Source organism: Octopus bimaculoides, chromosome 6 (assembly GCF_046866305.1).
Source record: "Octopus bimaculoides isolate indiv1 chromosome 6, ASM4686630v1, whole genome shotgun sequence".
In the NCBI taxonomy this organism is placed as follows: Eukaryota; Metazoa; Mollusca; class Cephalopoda; order Octopoda; family Octopodidae; genus Octopus; species Octopus bimaculoides.
Window position 1 is genome coordinate 55,925,628 of NC_142933.1, and position 19,293 is coordinate 55,944,920.

A 19,293-nucleotide genomic window follows, 5' to 3' on the forward strand; every position below is an offset into this window, starting at 1 on the left:
CTCCACAAACTTAACCAATACATAAAAGAAAGAAAACACACCAATGAACACGGATGTGCATGCCCACATCCCCTGAAAAGGTTATACACATAGTACGATTTACACACACACACACATGTGCACAGGTGTGGCTGTATGGTAAGAAACTTGCTCCCCAACCACATGGTTCTGGGCTCAGTCATATAGCATGGCACCTTGGGCAAGTGTCTTCTATTATAGCCTTGGGCTGACCAAAGCCTTGTGAGTGGAGTTTGTAGACAGAAACTGATAGAAAGCCTGTTGTGTGTGTGAGTGTGTGTGTGTGTGTGTGTGTGTGTGTGTGTGTGTGTATGTATGTATGCATGTATATATATATGTTTATCTATGTGTGTGTCTTTGTGTCCATGTTTGTCTCCCACCACCACTTGACAACTGGTGTTGGTGAATTTGTGTCCCTGTACCTTCATGGTTCAGCAAAAGAGACTGATAGAATAAGTACCAGGTTTAAAATGAATAAGTCCTGGGGTCGATTTATTCGACTGAAAAAAACCTTTGAAGGTGGTGCCTCAGCATCGCTGCGGTCAAACGACTGAAAAAAGATATATATTACCACATTTTAAGATATATATATATATATATATATATATATATATATATATATATATATATCATCATCATCATCATCATCGTTTAACGTCCGCTTTCCATGCTAGCATGGGTTGGACGATTTGACTGAGGACTGGTGAAACCGGATGGCAACACCAGGCTCCAGTCTGATTTGGCAGAGTTTCTACAGCTGGATGCCCTTCCTAACGCCAACCACTCAGAGAGTGTAGTGGGTGCTTTTACGTGTCACCCGCACGAAAACGGCCACGCTCGAAATGGTGTCTTTTATGTGCCACCCGCACAAGCCAGTCCAGGGGCACTGGCAACGATCTCGCTCGAAAATCCTACAGGAGCCAGTCAGGCGGTACTGGCAACGGCCACGCTCAAAATGGTGCATCTCATGTGCCACCCGCACAAGAACCAGTCCAGGGGCACTGGCAACGATCTTACTTGGCTTGCCGGGTCTTCTCACGCACAGCCCATTTCCAAAGGTCTCGGTCCGTAGTCATCGCCTCGGTGAGGCCCAATGTACGAAGGTCTTGCCTCACCACCTCAGCCCAGGTCTTCCTGGGCCTACCTCTTCCACGGGTTCCCTCAACTGTTAGGGTGTGGCACTTTTTCACGCAGCTATCCTCCTCCATTCTCACCACATGTCCATACCAGCGCAATCGTCTCTCTTGCACGCCACAACTGATGCTTCTAATGTTCAGCTTTTCTCTCAAGATACTTACACTCTGACGGGTATTCACATTGACATTACACATCCAACGGAGCATACTGGCTTCATTCCTTGCGAGCTTACGTATGTCCTCAGCAGTTACAGCCCATGTTTCACTGCCATGTAGCATGGTTGTTCGTACGCATGCGTCATACAGTCTGCCTTTTACTCTGAGTGAGAGTCCCTTTGTCGCCAGCAGGGGTAAGAGCTCTCTAAACTTTGCCCAGGCTATTCTTATTCTAGCAGCTACACTTTCAGCGCACCCACCCCCACTACTAACTTGGTCGCCCAGATAGCGGAAGCTATCGACTACCTCTAGTTTTTCACCCTGGAATGAGATAGAAGTTGTTTCCTGTTTGTTTGCAGTCTTTATTGCACCTGAACATCTGCCACAAACAAAAACTAACTTGCTAGTTAACCTGCCTTTGATGTTGCTGCACCTCTTATGTGTCCATAGCTTGCACCGGGTACATCTTATAGAGTTACTACCTACTCCTTTTCTACATACTGAGCAGGGCCATCTACCTGAAGGGGTTTGTGTTTTATCTACCTTCCTACTTATTAGGATTTTGGTTTTAGCTAGGTTGACTCTAAGGCCCTTCAATTCTAGACCTTGCTTCCACACCTGAAACTTCTCCTCTATATATATATATATTAAGATAGATACATATTACCACATTTTAAGAATATACAAACTAATAAACAAGACAAAAGTTAGAAAAGTTACTCAACATGCTGTAGAGCATACAAGAGCAATTCACACAATGAACATGCAGGTCTGATAAGTGAAGGATTACAATTATGTCTTATTCAGTTTTAACCTAGCCACAACCACACATCTCTTAATCAGCATATATAATTAATCTTGTTCTACAACAATTTGATTTTAAAATTAATTCTGAGAGATCAATGACAAAGCTACAGTTGTACTGCAAAAGGATACTAAATCAATTAATGGGTAATAAAAATGTTAATTACAAATAACATGTTTTCAGTAGCATAATGACCCTGCAAAAATACAATTATAGGTTTCAACATGTTTGTACATAAAAAATCTTGTGAAACAAAAATTACACACATACATCAGCAAATATAAATGTTTTAAAAGTGAATATACACATCAAGTATTAGAAAATATTGTCAAACATTTACACCACTTAGCAGAGTGTGGTATAAAATTGAATACAGACATTAGTAAGCCAGTAAAGTTGAATATATTCTCCATTTTGCAGAATTGTTATTATAAAACATACAGATACCAGTTTTAGAGAGTCATATAAAGTTGACTATACAACTGATTAGTAAGTAAAAGTATATCACTTATATATGGTAGGGTCTCACATATTAAATAAAGAAAGTTGAAAAACTTAAACAATACTCCCTCTGAGAGAACTTGAAATCTTAAAAAGAGAAGCAAGGGAGTTAACTCCAATAAAATCGATTAAAATGTTTAGAAAATGTAGAAAATCTGTATATAGATCTAGGTGGTATTATCTCCCTTGTTAATTTTAGTTTCTCAGGGAGATTTGTCAATTAATTGCATGTATAATAACCTGTAAACCTAAGTTTCTCTACTTCTGTATATTACATACGTAAGACCTACTGATTTTATATTAAATATGTAGAATATTCCTCTGAGATATTTTCTTGATATTCATCAACAGAGGCCAAAGTGTGGCCTTCAAGCTGCATGCAGCTCTTGAAGTCATAATGTGCAGTCACCACGATAATACTGAGCTTCCTAAAATACTATACTATAGAGAGGTAGAAATGAAAGAATCTTAGAAATTTATACTATGTAAATTTTGTGCACGCATGCGTTTTCTTATAATTTATCCAAAATATATATGTGGCTCTTCTTATCTTAACTTAGCAACACCTGATATTCAACAGTCTCATTACATATCCTCTATGTGTGTGTGTGTATGTATAGCTGTGAGGTTAAAAGGTTCATTTCCTAACAATGTTGTGAGTTGGAATTGGTAAACTGAAATTGAAAGAAGCCTATTATACGTGCGTGTGTGTTGCCTAATCTTCATGTTGCATCATAAAAGAGGTGTCATTCATTTCCAATCCAGGTCAAAGAGAAATATGACCTTGTTTGGATACAAAAGAGGTATGGTGACAGGAAGGCATCTAGCTACAGAAAATCTTCCGCAACATACTCCTTCTGATCCAAATGTGAAAAGATGGTTTTATGTGTGTGTGTGTGTGTGTGTGCATGCGTGTAGGTGCATACATGGCTGAGTGCTAAGAAGCTTGCTTCCCCACCACATCGTTCTGAGTTCAGTCCCACAGCATGGTACTTTGGGCAGGTGTCTTCTACTAAAGCCGCAGGTTGACCAAAACCTTGTAAGTGGATTTGGTAGTTGGAAACTGAAAGAAGCCTGTTGTATATATATATGTGTGTGTGTGTGTGATCGTTGTGTCTGTGTTTCTATCCTACAACCCCTTGATAAGAGGTGTTGGTGTGTTTATTTCAAAAGAGACTGACAGTATAAGTACTAGGCTAAAAAAAGATACTGGGGTCAATTCATTTAATTAAAAAATTCTTCAAGTAAAAGATAAAAGAAAGATGTGCATGAATATGTGTATGTGTGTGGTACATGCATATATGTAGGTGTATATACACACACACGTGTGTGTGTGTGTGTGTATATATATTTATATGTATGTACTGTAAGAAAATGTAGGTGTAGGTTAGTGTAAAGGATGCTGCAATAAGACTGAAAAAAAACTCAGACTTAAAGAGAAATGTAGAAAAGAGAAATGTAGAAAATAGCAATTAAAAAGTAAGTAATGGAAAACAGGAATTAAAAAGAAAGGGATGGGAATAGTTAAAAAAGAAAGAATGGAAAGAGGCATTTAAAAAAAATCAAACTGAAAGAATCAGCTAAATGTGACAATTAGAAAGAGTAAAAACAAAATTATTACAAAGTAGCAAGAATATTAAGGCGGGGTAAGCTTGATATCAGGTAGCTGGAAATGGGTCTGGCTCAAAAGACTCATTTTTAATAATTATTCAGAGCAGGAGAGGCATGATGTATGACCTTTGTAGGCCCTTCCAAACAGTTTCAATGCTATACATGAAATATCTATGGAGAGAAATGTGAGTTGGAAGATAATTGCACTGGCTGAAGCACTGAGAAAGGAAAAATTGGTAAAAAGTGTTTTGTGGGAATTCTTTTCAATGAGACACAACAGGAATGGTATGTGGATGAGAGGCAGATGAATTAATTGAGTTGGGAAGTAGGTGATATTTGTATCTAAATAACATTAAGAAGGAAATGTATTTTCACAAGGATTTGTTTTCCTGAGTATTTCATCATCTTGGATGTGTGGTAGACACACTTTTTCAATTGTTAATCTTTCCAATACTCTTCAGGTGATATTCCTAATCTAGGCCAAGGATTGTACTGAGAGTATTTACTTTACCAACCAAGTCTAGTGTTTCAATCACTTGTCTATTGTCCCAAAGGACAACAATACTGTCATTTTAAAGAAATGAAATATTAGAATTCATTTTCTCTCAATATTCACTATTTCAAAACTATCACCTAAAGATTTTTGAAACATGTTAAATAACACATCCAAGATAAAGGGGTAATCAAGAAACAGACCACAAAGAAGTGTAAGTTCTGACGTGTTTGATGGGAACCAAAACTAGATTGCAGTCTTCAGTCATCGATAGCTTATCATCACTTCAGTGTTTGCTGGGTTAAATACAAAGGCAATATTTGGATGACACTCAGAGTTAATAGGTACAAGCATAATAGATAGATGAAGCTGAGTGTTAGATAAGGTGTGCCATTAAGACTTTACAACAACACTTATAAGTTCCAGGTTTGATCCTATTGCATAACACCTTATGCTACAGATTGGATCCACATTCAGTTCCATTCTTCATTGTGGTTGCACAATCCTCATAACTTCAGATGGGCAAGTGTGTGAAGTATGCATGTCATATAAAAAAAACATAAACAAAAAGAACACAAAAAAGCGTAAGCAGTATGACTACTTGGTACAATGTACATGTGTTTCATAAGGCCAGTAAAACATCAATTGCATAAGTGTAAAACTCAGTTTCTTGAACATATGCTGGTGATACCATTCATCAACATTACTCAGCAAAAATGCGAAGAGTTTGTTCATATAATTAAGTTTTATGCTCATATAATTGATGTTTTACCTGGCTTATGAAACAGTTGTACATTATATAAAGCATTAAACCCAATTACATTTTCTGTGTTCTTTTTTATGCATAAATATCACACACACACACATATATATATACACAGTATATATATGTGTGTGTGTGTGTGTGTGTATATGTATATATATATATATATATATATATATATATATATATATATATATATATATATGAATGTGTATAGTCGCCAACAATAGACATATCAGAATGAAAATTACTGGTTGAACAATGTGCTGAACAAAGATACTTTGTGATATTTATTTCACTGAATAGCACAAATACTCCCTCGACACTTTTGTTGTCAAAAAATCAAAAGTGCATTGAACTAGTGGTTGGCATATATCAAACCTATAATTTGACAATGCATATTAGAAAATAAAAGTAAATAAAGATTTGTGTTATTCGAAGAGGGTGTTATAAGTCAGAAGTGGAGAATTTTTGAAGATTTTGCTTTCTATTATAAAAGTAGAAAAGGGAAAAGAGAAGGGCAGCTGTGAAGATGTTACCAAATAAAATTTTGACTTTGAGCTTGTAGTTTCAGATTCTTCACCATCACTAGAGTTAATTGTTCCTTCCAGAGAATCAATTATATCACATAAAAATTGAACAGGGCTAGACAATCTTTCATGCTGCCAAATAAATAAATTATCAAAAGGAAGAAAAAAACGTTAAAACTAAAAATGAAAATATATTCGAGTTTGCAATATATATATATATATATATATATATATATATATATATATATATAATAATTAACATGGTATTTTCAATAGAAAAAAATATAAAAAGTAATGCAGGTGAAAAAGTAGAGATTTGATTGATCTGCTATTCTTCACGTATGTCAAGGTTTGCTACTAAGGATGTTATCAAAAAAAAAAAAAAATATTAAAAAAATATAATTAACAACTTGTCCAACAGCAAACAACACAATGGAAAATTCTAATATCTTTTGGTTAATTAAACAAGCCCCAAACTGTATAAATACGATATTTGATGGCATTAAAGATGCACAGGCATATTAGATGCACCACAATTTCAGCATTGCATATTCAGGCAAAAAATATATAATATTTAAAGTAAATTTGCATATGGAACCCAGAGTGATTAAAAAATGAAAATGAAATCTACTGGTTCTGCTGTGAGGAGCAGAAATATCTTAGGCTTTGCAGGATTACTCTGCATGACTTCAAATTCCACTGAGGTCGACTTTACCTTTCCTCCTTCAGGGTCGATAAAATAAGTACCATTTGAGCACTGGGGTTAATGTAATTGACTTACCCCCTCCCTCCAAAATGCTGGCCTCGTGACAAAATTTGAAACCATTATCATTAATCTGACTGACATCTTCCAATGGTGCCGTCCATTATTTTCTTTACTACTTATCTCATTGATTGCTTGATTACGACAATGCAGAGAGGCATCAATGTAATACTGATTCTTGGTATATTTTAGATAATGCTGTGACTAATAGTGTCTATTTTCTCTTTAGAAAGATAAGAAGCCAACACAACAAGAAGTCAAAAGGTTATGGTATTCCTACTCCTGCATGTATCGGTAAGTTATGTTCATCGTGTAGATACCAACTGTCTCATATGTAAAGCAGAACCTAACATATTAATATTTAAATGTTGCCTTACTTATAAAACAGATGGTATTTATAACCAGGTGGTGGTAGTTGTTTATCCCCAGGTCAGCCCAGGTTGAGCAGATGATCACAGGCATGCCAACCATGACTATACCATCATTTTTTTTATTCAGACATATAATCCAATGTCTAATCCACTTTTTTTAAAGACAGTAAGGTGTGATTTGAAGGAGATTTGGCCATTAATTTTAGAAGATTAAGTACTACATGTAAGATTCCTAGTTGGTCTGTTAAGAGTGATGTAAAATGAACTAGCAATAGTTGCCTTAGAGACGCAGAATTATAGCAGAGGTGTGATATAGAAACAGATAGACCAGTACACAAAAAAAAAAACTCAGTTACATGATTGTGTAACATATCTATTTTGATGGAATAACAAACATGCACCACAGTCAACTCTGGTAAATGAACAGAAGGATTCTTTCTATCAGGCCCTCTGACAAACAACCTCAATAACAAATGGCAGCAACCTCATTATCATGGCAGTCAGTTTTAATGAACATGTTGAGTAATGGCCTCTGTGGTGAACACAGAAGCTTTGGATAGAGCATAAGGAATGAGAATGGATCAAGACTCTTGAGATATGCGATACAAATGACCCTGACCATTGTTAAGTGAATCCTTTTCTGAATCACATAAATTTTACTTCTTATTCAGAAATAACTCAATAAGAATTTACTACATCATTGTGATGCTCACCTTACAATTTACTACACAAACATTGTTGTTTGATAGAATTGGTAGAGTGCCAGAGATGTCTTGTGTTATTTGGTCGCACCTCTACAATCTGAGTTCACTTCATACCAAGATTAACTTTGTGTTTCAAAATTCTAGCATTCACTAAAATAAGTATCAATTAAATACTGGAGCTGATACAATCGATTATATTTCTATTACAAATATTTTTTGGCCTGAGCCTATGTCTAAAATTCTCAGAATCATTTTATGGTCACATAGTGTCTTTCACATGTTTTATATTCTTAACATCACTTCATTCCTACCAATTAAAAAAACATCTTCCTTACTAGAATAAAATAATGAGATGCTGCAAGTGAAAGCTATCAACTGTCTCAATCAACCATGTGCAGAAATTTGCTACAGTATTTGTGGAGGAAAAAAGTTTTTTATTGTGTTAGTAAAACAAACAAAAATCTATATCAATGGTTATATGTAAGGGACACTAAAAATAGCAATGTGTTCCTGTAATTATAATCTTATCACAAAGGTGACAAATGAAAATAGAAAAGTTACCTGTTCACATAGGCTGAGTCGAGATTGTCTGATCAGTTTTCTTTCAGATTTACTTTCTGTTTTGGGACCAAACTTGCGGGGTATGAAATCTAGATTGCTTAATTGGTCAATGGCAGCAGTATGCAATGCTTGGAAGGATTCCAGAATGTTCTCTGGCATAGACATGAGAAAAGGCAACTATCCAAACAAGAAAGAAAGACAATTGCTTAAAGTTAAGTATTAATTAATTTTAACTTGAAAGAATTGCATTTTTAATGATCTTAATACTTTGATTTTCTCAATAAATAAATAAATAAAACACTGAAAATCAATAAATTTAGTGAAATAATATTATAAATAAAATTGATAAAGCAATTAACGATTCTTCATTAATGCATTTAATCAGTTAAAATGTTGAGACATAAATATTAATTTGAAAGATTATACAAATAAGAAATATGCTACCAATATACTTACTGTGAGCAGAGTATACATCTTTTTAACAATTTTATCATAAAAGTTGGCCTGAGTTATATTATAACTGCATATACATTCTTGGAATAACTCCTGAGACAGCTCATATAATCTTGGTAATTCATCTAAAAGTTGGGCATTCAAGGCTCTATAATCACATTGAGCTGCTTGGATTTCATTAGTCTAGTGGAAGAAAAAGAGAAAATAGTGGAAACTTTATTACTGGATCAAATAAATAAATATATAAATAAACAGCATATAATATGATAAATATTCAAAGAATTTACAAGTGACTTTCAGTATTATCAAGATCAAATACATGACTTTGTAGGAAGGTTTTAAAAAATAAACTAAAGAAATTTAAGATAAAATTTGTGATAAATCTAAAGAAATTTCAATTTTATCCCAAATAATTTTAATTTAGCTATTATTTAATCATAAATTATCTCATCACAAGATACAAATAGAATCAGTTACTTGACCTCTCCTATCTAGTGCTTTTGCTTTAATGAATAGTTATCTCTTATTGCCTGACAGGAAAGGAATTGAGAATTGTGACATTTATGTTTCTTCCAATGTTATTTTTTAAATAAAATAGCCAGGTAAACAGGATATTAGCATGCTAGCTCATGTGATAGTTCAAAACTTAAAGCATGTATTTTTGTTATGTTTCTGGAAAAGAAGTATAATTATATATTGCTCAAAAGCAAGCAGGATTTCTTGGAAAAATTACTAAAGATATATTAGCAACCTGTCCAGAAAAAGACCTTTCATTTGCTTAATATAATGGAAACAGCTATTGAGGACTGACCCTATGGATCCTTGTGATTCAGGAAAGTACTCTATTAACCCGTTAGCATTTAAACTGGCCATATCCAGCCCATATATTATACCAGTTTTATGTTCAAACTGACCTTCACACTTAACCTATGATGTTCTAAAAGCAAACAATCACATCATCAAAATCCATCAGCTATGATTAATTCAAAACAATGTGAATAAATATGCATTAAATTTAACAGAGTGATCTGAATGCTAAAGGGTTAACAAAGGTATAAGTGATGGTAAAATAATGTAGCTACAATTAAAATTTACTGCATTCACTATGATGCTCAATTCATAATTGATTATAATTATTGAACTATAATTACAAGAATAAAGCTAGTAACTTTAGTTAAGTTTGTATATCAAGGGTAGATGAGTACTTTGTAGCATTCTTCATTAGAGAGTAAAGTCAAAACACATCTCAGTCAAAAAAGCTACCTGTTCAGTGCTAGCAGAAACATTAAAAATAAATCTTTCTTCATGATGAAGACCTCTGCTTGAAACATCAATAATATGGCCTTCCTGGCAGCATACAGACTTAACACGCATCACTGCAAATATCCTTTGGCTATTACTATTTATAATTATTTTTAATCATAAATAGTCTTTTATCTTTTACTTGTTTTAGTCACTGGACTGCAGCCATGCTGGGGCAGTATCTTGAAAAGCTTACTTGAACAAATCAACCTCAGTACTTATTTAAGTTTGGTACTTAATCTATTGATTTTCTTTTGCTGAACTACTAAGTTAGAAGTTACATACATATATATATGATGGGCTTCCATAATATAGTAGAAAGCACTGGCTCAAGGTGCCACACAGTGGGATTGAACCCCAAACCACATGGCTGCAAAGTGAGCTTCTTAACCACACAGCTATGCTTGTGCCTATATATACAATATATCTAACAACTTAAAATATAACAATAACAATAAGTAGAAAAGAAAAAAAAAGAAAAGAAAAATCAGGTTGTGAAACAATTACCTTATCCAGTTTAGATTTCCGTGCTAAACTGTCATAATCTAATAGTTTATCAAAGCGTTTCTCAATCACTTTATTGGGGCCCAAAAACAGGGACAGTAACTGGTTGAGAGGCTGAAGTACCAACATATCTACTTGATTTCTCTACAAAAACATCAACAATAACATTATTTAGTGAGACCACTATAGTGGTTGCTGATTAGGAACTTCTCGTTTAGATGAAGTTACATTTACAACTTACATATAAAGGTGAAAGAATTAAAAGTTATACATTTAGAAAGATTACTTTCACCCACATATAGTGATTAAATTAATTAGAGAAACAAGAACGATTAATTAATTAATTCATTCCTTTATACACATTTCAATGGTACAACTTCAAAAACTAATTAAAAAAAATGTTTACCTTCTGAAGAAATTTTACTCACGAAACATGTATTAAAGAATGAAATAATTAAATCAATCTACCCTGTTTTGCTCTTGTTATTCAATCATTATGCATATTTTATGGTTATTATAGTCTATGTGCTTGCTACATACATAATCAAATGATTATAGGTATAGTAATACGAATACATTTTCCAGATGTATGCATAGCAGTGAATTAGAGTTATGGAGTTTTAAATATATAGTTATATGCTATGCCATGTACAGACATTACTAAAACAAATAATTATGCACACACATAATCCCACTAAATGTCTAGTCCGTTTTTACTCTCATAACCTCAGTTATTTATATTTATAATTAATCAAAACTAAAGTAATCAGAGTTTTAAAAAATGAGTCACAATAAATGTAATGTTAACAGTGTAAAATTGAGACGTACAAATTCTAAATAATACTGAGAACAGACCACCTTAGTGGCCTCTGCATAATACTTGAGTTCTTCAGGCTGAGACTCATTGTAAATGTTATCCAGTCCTGAACAGAGATTTTCCCAGCAGATCACATATTCCTGAATAACAAAATAAACCCACAAAATAGCTTATATAATGATGCAAAATACAAAACATTAATGATAATAATGATAGCAAAATAATTTTTAATCATTTACATGTCATATCATTTCCCCACTTCTATTAACACCTTAAATCTAGTAGAGTAGTTTACATTTCCCACTTTTCTATTGATGATGGTGGTGATGGTGGGTGGTGGGAGATAGTTTCAGTGATAAGTGTTCAGCTGTTCAATTTGTGAAATTAATGAGTCAATGAGTGAGTACTCCACAGACAGTCCCTAAATTTTCTAAATGCAATTCTCAGACAATCAGTATGACTATACATGATAAAGTGGACATTTGAATTACAAGTACCCTTCTCTCTCTCTCTCTCTCTCTCTCTCTCTCTGTGTGTGTGTGTGTGTGTGTGTGTGTGTGTGTGTGCGTGTGCGCGCGCGTGCGTGCGTGCGTGTGTGTGTGTGTGTCTCTCAAAGGTAAAAAACACAACAAACGGAAATCGTTAAAACATAAGCAGGTAAAGGACAATAGCACAACAATGGCAAACAGGACAAAACAAGATACACGGATCATTCGCAGCCAATTGCTTCTTCAGTTGGAGTCTGGGATGTCTATGTAGTTTTGCCCAATCCTCTCCGATACTACTAAAAACCAGTTGAGCCAAAGTCTTAGGCTGAAGGTATTAAGCCCTTGAGCAAGGCAAACGAATATACATGTACAAACACAAGGAAATAACAAACAGAAAGGGTCTTTCGACTATTGGATGAACATAACATAAGAAACAGAATTATACATATACAATGGACAAAAGCCTTTTGGCTATACAACAAAAATAAAACAAAACAGAGTCTTTCAACTATCAGACAGTGTAATAAGCTAGCGCAAGGAAAAAGGGAATGGAAAAATCTTAACTGAGTGGATGGCGAGACAGATATATATATATATATGACAAGCAAACTAGCTATCAAGAAAATCTCTAGAAGAGATGAAAGCTATATTCATACTGACGCCACCTAAATTTTAATCCAAGGAGGATACCCGCTTCAGCTGGTTATGCAGTGCACTCTACACTTAATATATATTGCAAGCGAGGAGTGAACTCCCTACAGTTTTAGCCCTGAGACTATCAGACTGTATGGTTTTGACCTTCTTATGGTCATCCTTGGTGATGGATACTTGTCCACTACACATAGCAGTAATTCACTCCAGCTTGCAATATATAAAAATGTAAGTGACACATTGTTACTGAGCTTGCAACTAGCAAATTAGCTTGTTAAGAAAATCTCTATGAGAGATGAAAGCAGCTAGTTTGATTGTTGCAAGATCAGCGATGGTGTGTCACTTTTCTATATATTGTGAGCTGGAGTGAATTACTGCTATGTCTAGCAGATGAGTATCCAGCAGTGAGGATGACCATAAGAAGTTCAAAACTGTATGGTCTGGTGGCCTCAGGGCTAAAATAGTAGAGAGTTCTCTCCCAGTTTGCAATATATATCAAGTGCAGAGTGCACCGCATAACCAGCTGGAGGCGCTATCCTCTTGGAGTTAAAATAGCAGTATCGTCAGTTCCTAGAGAACACCTGTGTTACACTCAGAAATATATATGTATTGAGAAAGAGTGAGAGAGAGAAACAGACACACACAAACAGAACAACTGATTTCCATTACTGGCCTAGTACTTCATTGATCCTAAGTGGTAAAGCTGGCCCCTTTGGGATTGGAACTCAGAGCAAAAAGACCAAGAATGAACATCTTAAGTATTCTGTTTGACAGTCTAATACCTCTGACAATTTTGTACCATTGTTCAATACAAAATGTAAGTTGAAAGATGAAATTCAGTAAAGTTTAGGGATTGCATTCATGAAAATTTTTTTATTCTCTTCCCATCATCTGCATTAATCTCCACTGTAAAATGTAAATTGAAGGTTCAAATTTAGTTAAAACTAAATATGGCACAATAGATATTAGTCAATATGGCATGAAAATGCAATTGATATGGCATAAGGAATACAGCTGATAAAAGAAATAAGGTGAGATGTCTGACTTCTTTATAATATTCGTTGAGTCATTACCCAAAAGATTAAAATATGAAATACTTACATCTAATTGTTTTAAGTAGGCTTCTATATCACGAAGGAAAACCTTTATTACTTTTTCAATGCTGCGAAATTGAAATTCAATTTTTTCAAACTGTTCGTCTTTGGTCTGGAGAAGATGAAAATAAACAAGAAACACATATTGGAATGACAAAAGTTATTTCCCTTCTGTTTTAAATCTGGACAAATGCTCACCTGTCGAACTTGAATTATTGCAATATTTAATTTATTTTTAAAAATTCTGTCAGACTACTTTTCATTATAGTATGGCAGGTAAAATAAAAACTAGCCTTGTATCCTTTCTGTCTTGGCTTTCATTTTTCAACTCCCTCAGTTTTGTTCCAATTGATGTATTGATATAGTTTTGTATGCTAATAATGGAAATGAAATTCGTTTTTGCCATAAATTCATAATTTTAAAATTTCAAAAAGTGAAATCAAACAGAAAAGATCCTGAGCCATTAATAGGACTGACAGTTCAACTGGTTATACTTATCTTGACAAATGATCTCTTTTACATATTAACATGAAAGCCACTAATTTTGGTGTGTCCCAGGCTTTGGTTATGTCTCTCAAATTCCTCTCCCAATATATTGAACCTTACTGATGTAAACTCTAACAAATGAAATGATACCACCCTTCACTCATCCTTATCCTTCCCCACACAGTTTGATTTGTTTTCATGAGACCTTAAAAACTTCCTTCACTGGCTCATTTTCAACAGCTCATAGATTAAATGACTACACATATCAAGAAAATAAACCTTGTAACCTTACAATCTTCTTGTGACACCCTTAAAGTTGCTAGGTCTCATAATCTTTGCTCTTTCATAGAGATCACACAACTATAACTATAATATTACCAAAAACAAAGCAGATCTTGTTTGCAGTTCCAGAATATATTTAAATTTTTGTCGTTGTTGATTATTCACTATGAGTATGTACAACTTAATTCAAAATTTGCAATGGTAATACTGTTGTGATACTAGCATCATATTATAAATACAAATGATAAAGTAATGGTAATTTTTTCATTTATTCATTCCTGAAGTTACTTCTCATTCAAATATAGATCTAAAACAAGTCATCTCACTCTGTTTGACATTAACAAATTAGACTATATTGATAGCACTGACTGGTTGACAAATTATCTGCGAAATAAGTGAGGTATTTGGGGAAATAAAATAATAGAGTTGGAAAAATAGGAGTTAATTTAAAACAAGGGTGGAAAAATAGGAGTTAATTTAAAACAAGGAAATGGCAGGTACTTGTTAGAATAATTGGTAACGTGGCTGTCTAGAAAGCAATAGATATGTGGTTCACATCTCTTTAGGACATTGTTGAACTATTTCCTATCTCAAAATATATCATTGACATTAAAATCTCAGCTGTTAATTATCCTAGATTGAATACAGAAAAATGCTGCCATGATTAAAGACTCATTTACAAACGCAGAAACCAACAAGTGAGTCTCTACATGGTCATTTGATCTACTAGAAAAAGCAGCCAAGTTTCTCCCAAATCACACCCAACTATCTGGGATGGGATAGGGACATGTTAGATATAGTCCTCAGTTACCTGCACATAAGAGAAAGATGGAATGGGTATAGCTGGAATGCTTTGATTATATATCTGCTTCAAAAGGGATGGTCATGAGCTAAACAACCACCACCACTAGTACCATACCTCATGATTCTTCCCACTGCCTCTTCTACAGATATTACAATTTCTGCAAGCTCCACATTATCTCCATCCAAGTTGACCTGGAATATTTGTCTCATTTTATTCATACTTTGTCTCACTCCTCTAAACACTTGGCAAATCTTTGCTCCCTTAAATTGCTGCACCCAATAATTCATTCCCTTACACAAAAACATTGTTTAACTGTGATACAATAAAAATATGATCAAATTTATTCCAGCCATGACCATGCCTTTTCCTACAGAGCATTTATTGTGACATTATCCATGTGCCTGTTTTCCTCAAAATGGTAAGATGTGATTTGAGGAGTATTTGGCTGGTATTTCAAGCAAATCAAGTGACCATGTAGGCTCACAAAAAAAGAAAAGCCATTTCTTCCTTTTTATCAGCTAAAAGGTCAATTTCACTGAGGGGTGGAATATAGGTAGCTTGATTGATCTAGTTATAGTACTGGTACTAAGTTTTGACTCTGAAAGCTATGGAAGCATTTCAAATACTGTGTCTGCTAACTCACACTTTTAATCTGATGATGATGATGGCAATGGTAATAGGATTTCTTAGACTGGCACAAGGCACACATTTTGGAAGAGTGATATTGTCAATTAAATTGACTGGTATATATTTAATTAACCCTGGAAATGTGTAAAGTAAATTAAGCACCAACAAAATTTGAACATAGAATATTGAAAGATAAAACAAAATACTACATGTCATTTAAACTGTTGCTCTACTGATTTTGTGATCGACTTCCTTTATAACAATAATAATCTCTAATAAAGACATGAGGACATTCATTTAGAGGGATGGTTTGGTTGATTAAATTGATGCCATAACTTGAATGATGTTTTATTTTATCAATCTTCAAGGATGAAAGCAAAGATGAATTCAATGGAATTTGAAGTCAGATATGAAGAACTGTAACTAAAAACAAGGCGTTTTGTTTGCCACATGAATAATTCTACCAATCTAAATGATTTCTAATTTTGGACATAAACCTGAACATTTTTTTTGCAGTGAGAGCAAAAGTTGATTATATTGATCTCAGTATTTGATTAAAGCTTTCTTTCATCAACCTGGGGTCAGTAGAATGAAGTCAATACCTATTGTATTTAAATAACTAATTACCACAGAGTGTTTTTTCTGCTGTTCTATCAATTTGGTCAATCTACCACCCTACATAACAATAGCAATAATATCCTTGTTTACAGAATAAATCTTTAACAGAGTAGGTTATAATAAATCTGACTTACTTGAAGACTAATGCCAAGATTGCTTGATAGTCGCCCTTTCATGCGTGTGGATTTCTTTTTTATAGAATGTAGACTGAGTTTTGCAATTTTCTCACTAAATGTTTCATCGCTATCTTTTTTATATTTAAAAACTGGAAACAAAAGAGACAGGCGTTCATAAACAAAACAGATTGATAACCATCACTATAAAATATCAATATTTTGTTGTTCATTTATGATCAAATCAATGATAACAATCCGAGAGCATTGGAGATGTAGTGATGTAAGGAAATTGTCAGAGTTCAGATCATAGGTGTAAGACAAATCTCTGATATTTTAAGGTATAAAACATTATCAAAAATAAAACAAAAGTGAATGTAACAATTTATTTGTGTGGTATCACGATTTTTCCATGATGTAATTGTATACATGTATGCGCTTGTGCATACATTAATCTAAAAAATTGTAGTGAATTGCTGGAAATCCATTACAATAAATGAATTAAAAAAAAACATCATATAAAGGGAGGTAATAGGAAAAAATTATGACCTTGTAACACTATAACTTTAAGACATTTATAAATAAAGTAAAACGTAGCGAAGGGAGGCAACATTTAATTGATAAAAATTCTAGTTATCTCCCAGAACAGTACAGAAGAGATAAATGCGGACTTGTGTCGGCATCCGTGCAGGTGTGTGTGTGTGTGTGTGTGTGTGTGTGTGTGTGTGTGTGTGTGTGTGTGTGTGTGTGTGTGAGAGTGAGAGAGAGAGAGAGAGAGAGTAGTCGCTGCTGTGTATGTGTAGTATGCGCTTGAATGTGAGTGTGTGTATTATTGCTCGAAGATACATTACCTAAATCTTTTCTTCTTTTATATTCATTGATCGATTTAGCAACATCTGTCATGGAATCAATAGCTACTTGAATTTCTTTCTTGTCAGGATGGTCATCATCAGTAGTCTGAGAAAGAGGAAGAAGTCAAGGTGGAAGATCAATCAATTTTACACACACACACACACACACAACCCTACACTACACAAGAGGAACCATTCAGGCTGACATTCATAAATATTATGTAAACCTCAGAATCCAGGAGAAATTGTAGTATGATCTGCATCAACAATAATAAAATCAAATTTAAGAGTTTGGTTAAGTTTGTATGCTGCTGTGAGGAGAAATTTCACAATTCAGAACTGATGCTTCCCTTGAGAGAAATTTTTCTTTTTGTTGAAAATATTTTTTCCTCTAAGATGAAGAACTGGTCCAGGAATATCAGATTTATCTTCTACCATTGGCATATGATCTTATCCAATATCATGATCTTCATCTTAATAAATACGAAAATTAGTGAAAACAAAAAGATTTATGATCAAACTGCTTATAAGCCTACAACTTCTTTACACATATTTGATACCCTTAATTTTGGTGTGCTTATCATTCTGTGCTATTTTTGTAAATGTTTAAGTAACAGTAAAAAAAAAGGTGCAGTTTCACAGACAATATTCTACAATTCAAATGATACATTGGTGTATGGATAATGTTTGGAAAGATGCTGTGTGTTAGAGGTTATGTACAATGCTTTGCAGAGGTGTGCAATATAGTGCACATTAAGGAAAGTGGGAAAATACATAGACATCAGAGAACATCTGCCTATGACAACAAACAGAACAGTATCTACAACAACACTGAAAGTCACAGATCAACAAATTCCAGTACCAAGCAGGCATGTTGCAATAAAGATAATGTCAAGAGCAGCAAGAGGAATAGCAGTAGGAAAGAAAACAAAAGCTAATGTAAGAAAGAGAGAGAGAAAAAGACACATTAACAGAAACACTGGCTCTAAGCTAATTTACTCTTAAATGAAAAACATTTAAAGAAACTGTATTGAGACCAGATTTCCCTTTTAAACTCACAAGACAAGAAAATAGCTTTCACATCACAATAACAACCTTAAATGCATATCAAAAAATGTGTTCCCTTCAATGATAAAAACAAAGAGTACAAAACTGCCTGGTCAGTTGTGTGTGCTTACTGTACTGTCTTACAAGGATTGTGGAGGCTCACATGAATTGTGCACATCAGAGGCTTTTGAAATATTGGGTCATCCCATAAATAATGTGCTTTTTTTCAATTGCATGCACTAAAAGTCAGAGGGGGATGGGATAAACTATCTGCATCAAGTTACTATAAAAGTCGGTAGTAATTTTACCTTGTACTTATTCTTAGTGCAATTTTTGAAGAGTGCAGTTCGATTTTAACAGTTATTTTTTCAAAGCTATAATTGATGTGACAAAGGAGCATATTCGACATGTTTTGCTTTATGAGTTCAATAAAAGCAGCAATGCAATGGAAAGTGGGAAGAATATTAATGCAGTATATGTGGATCGGACAATAAGTATAAGCCAGTGTCAACGGTGGTTCCAGAAATTCTGAGTAGGAAAATACAACCTAGAAGATGAGCCTCATCCTGGAAGATCTGTAGAGCTCGACGAGGACGTCCTGCAAACCCTAGTGGAACAAAATCTCATCATAACTGTTGAGGAACAAGCAGAGAAGCTTAGATTTGGTCATTCAACCATTCATCAACACCTGCATACCATTAGAAAAGTCAGCAAATTGGGTCAATGTATTCCTCACAAATGTT

At 34.1% G+C, this 19,293-nt stretch overlaps 1 protein-coding gene across 8 annotated transcripts in view; it reads right to left on the minus strand.

The window, feature by feature from the left end:
- The window catches only part of LOC106882709 (dynamin-binding protein), a 308,006-nt gene that overhangs the window by 15,724 nt on the left and 272,989 nt on the right, over positions 1-19,293 (minus strand). For 5 of the 8 annotated variants that reach the window (XM_089353937.1, XM_089353933.1, XM_089353936.1 and 2 more), the window contains 8 exons: positions 17,504-17,609; positions 16,674-16,804; positions 13,729-13,833; positions 11,500-11,628; positions 10,675-10,815; positions 8,869-9,048; positions 8,413-8,589; positions 6,023-6,145 (listed from right to left, as the gene is read on the minus strand). In XM_089353937.1, coding sequence (XP_089210063.1) covers positions 6,023-6,145; positions 8,413-8,589; positions 8,869-9,048; positions 10,675-10,815; positions 11,500-11,628; positions 13,729-13,833; positions 16,674-16,804; positions 17,504-17,609 — 1,092 coding nt within the window. The remainder of the gene's footprint in view (positions 1-6,022; positions 6,146-8,412; positions 8,590-8,868; positions 9,049-10,674; positions 10,816-11,499; positions 11,629-13,728; positions 13,834-16,673; positions 16,805-17,503; positions 17,610-19,293) is intronic. The other 3 variants (XM_052968787.2, XM_089353934.1, XM_052968786.2) reach the window with 1 other exon arrangement.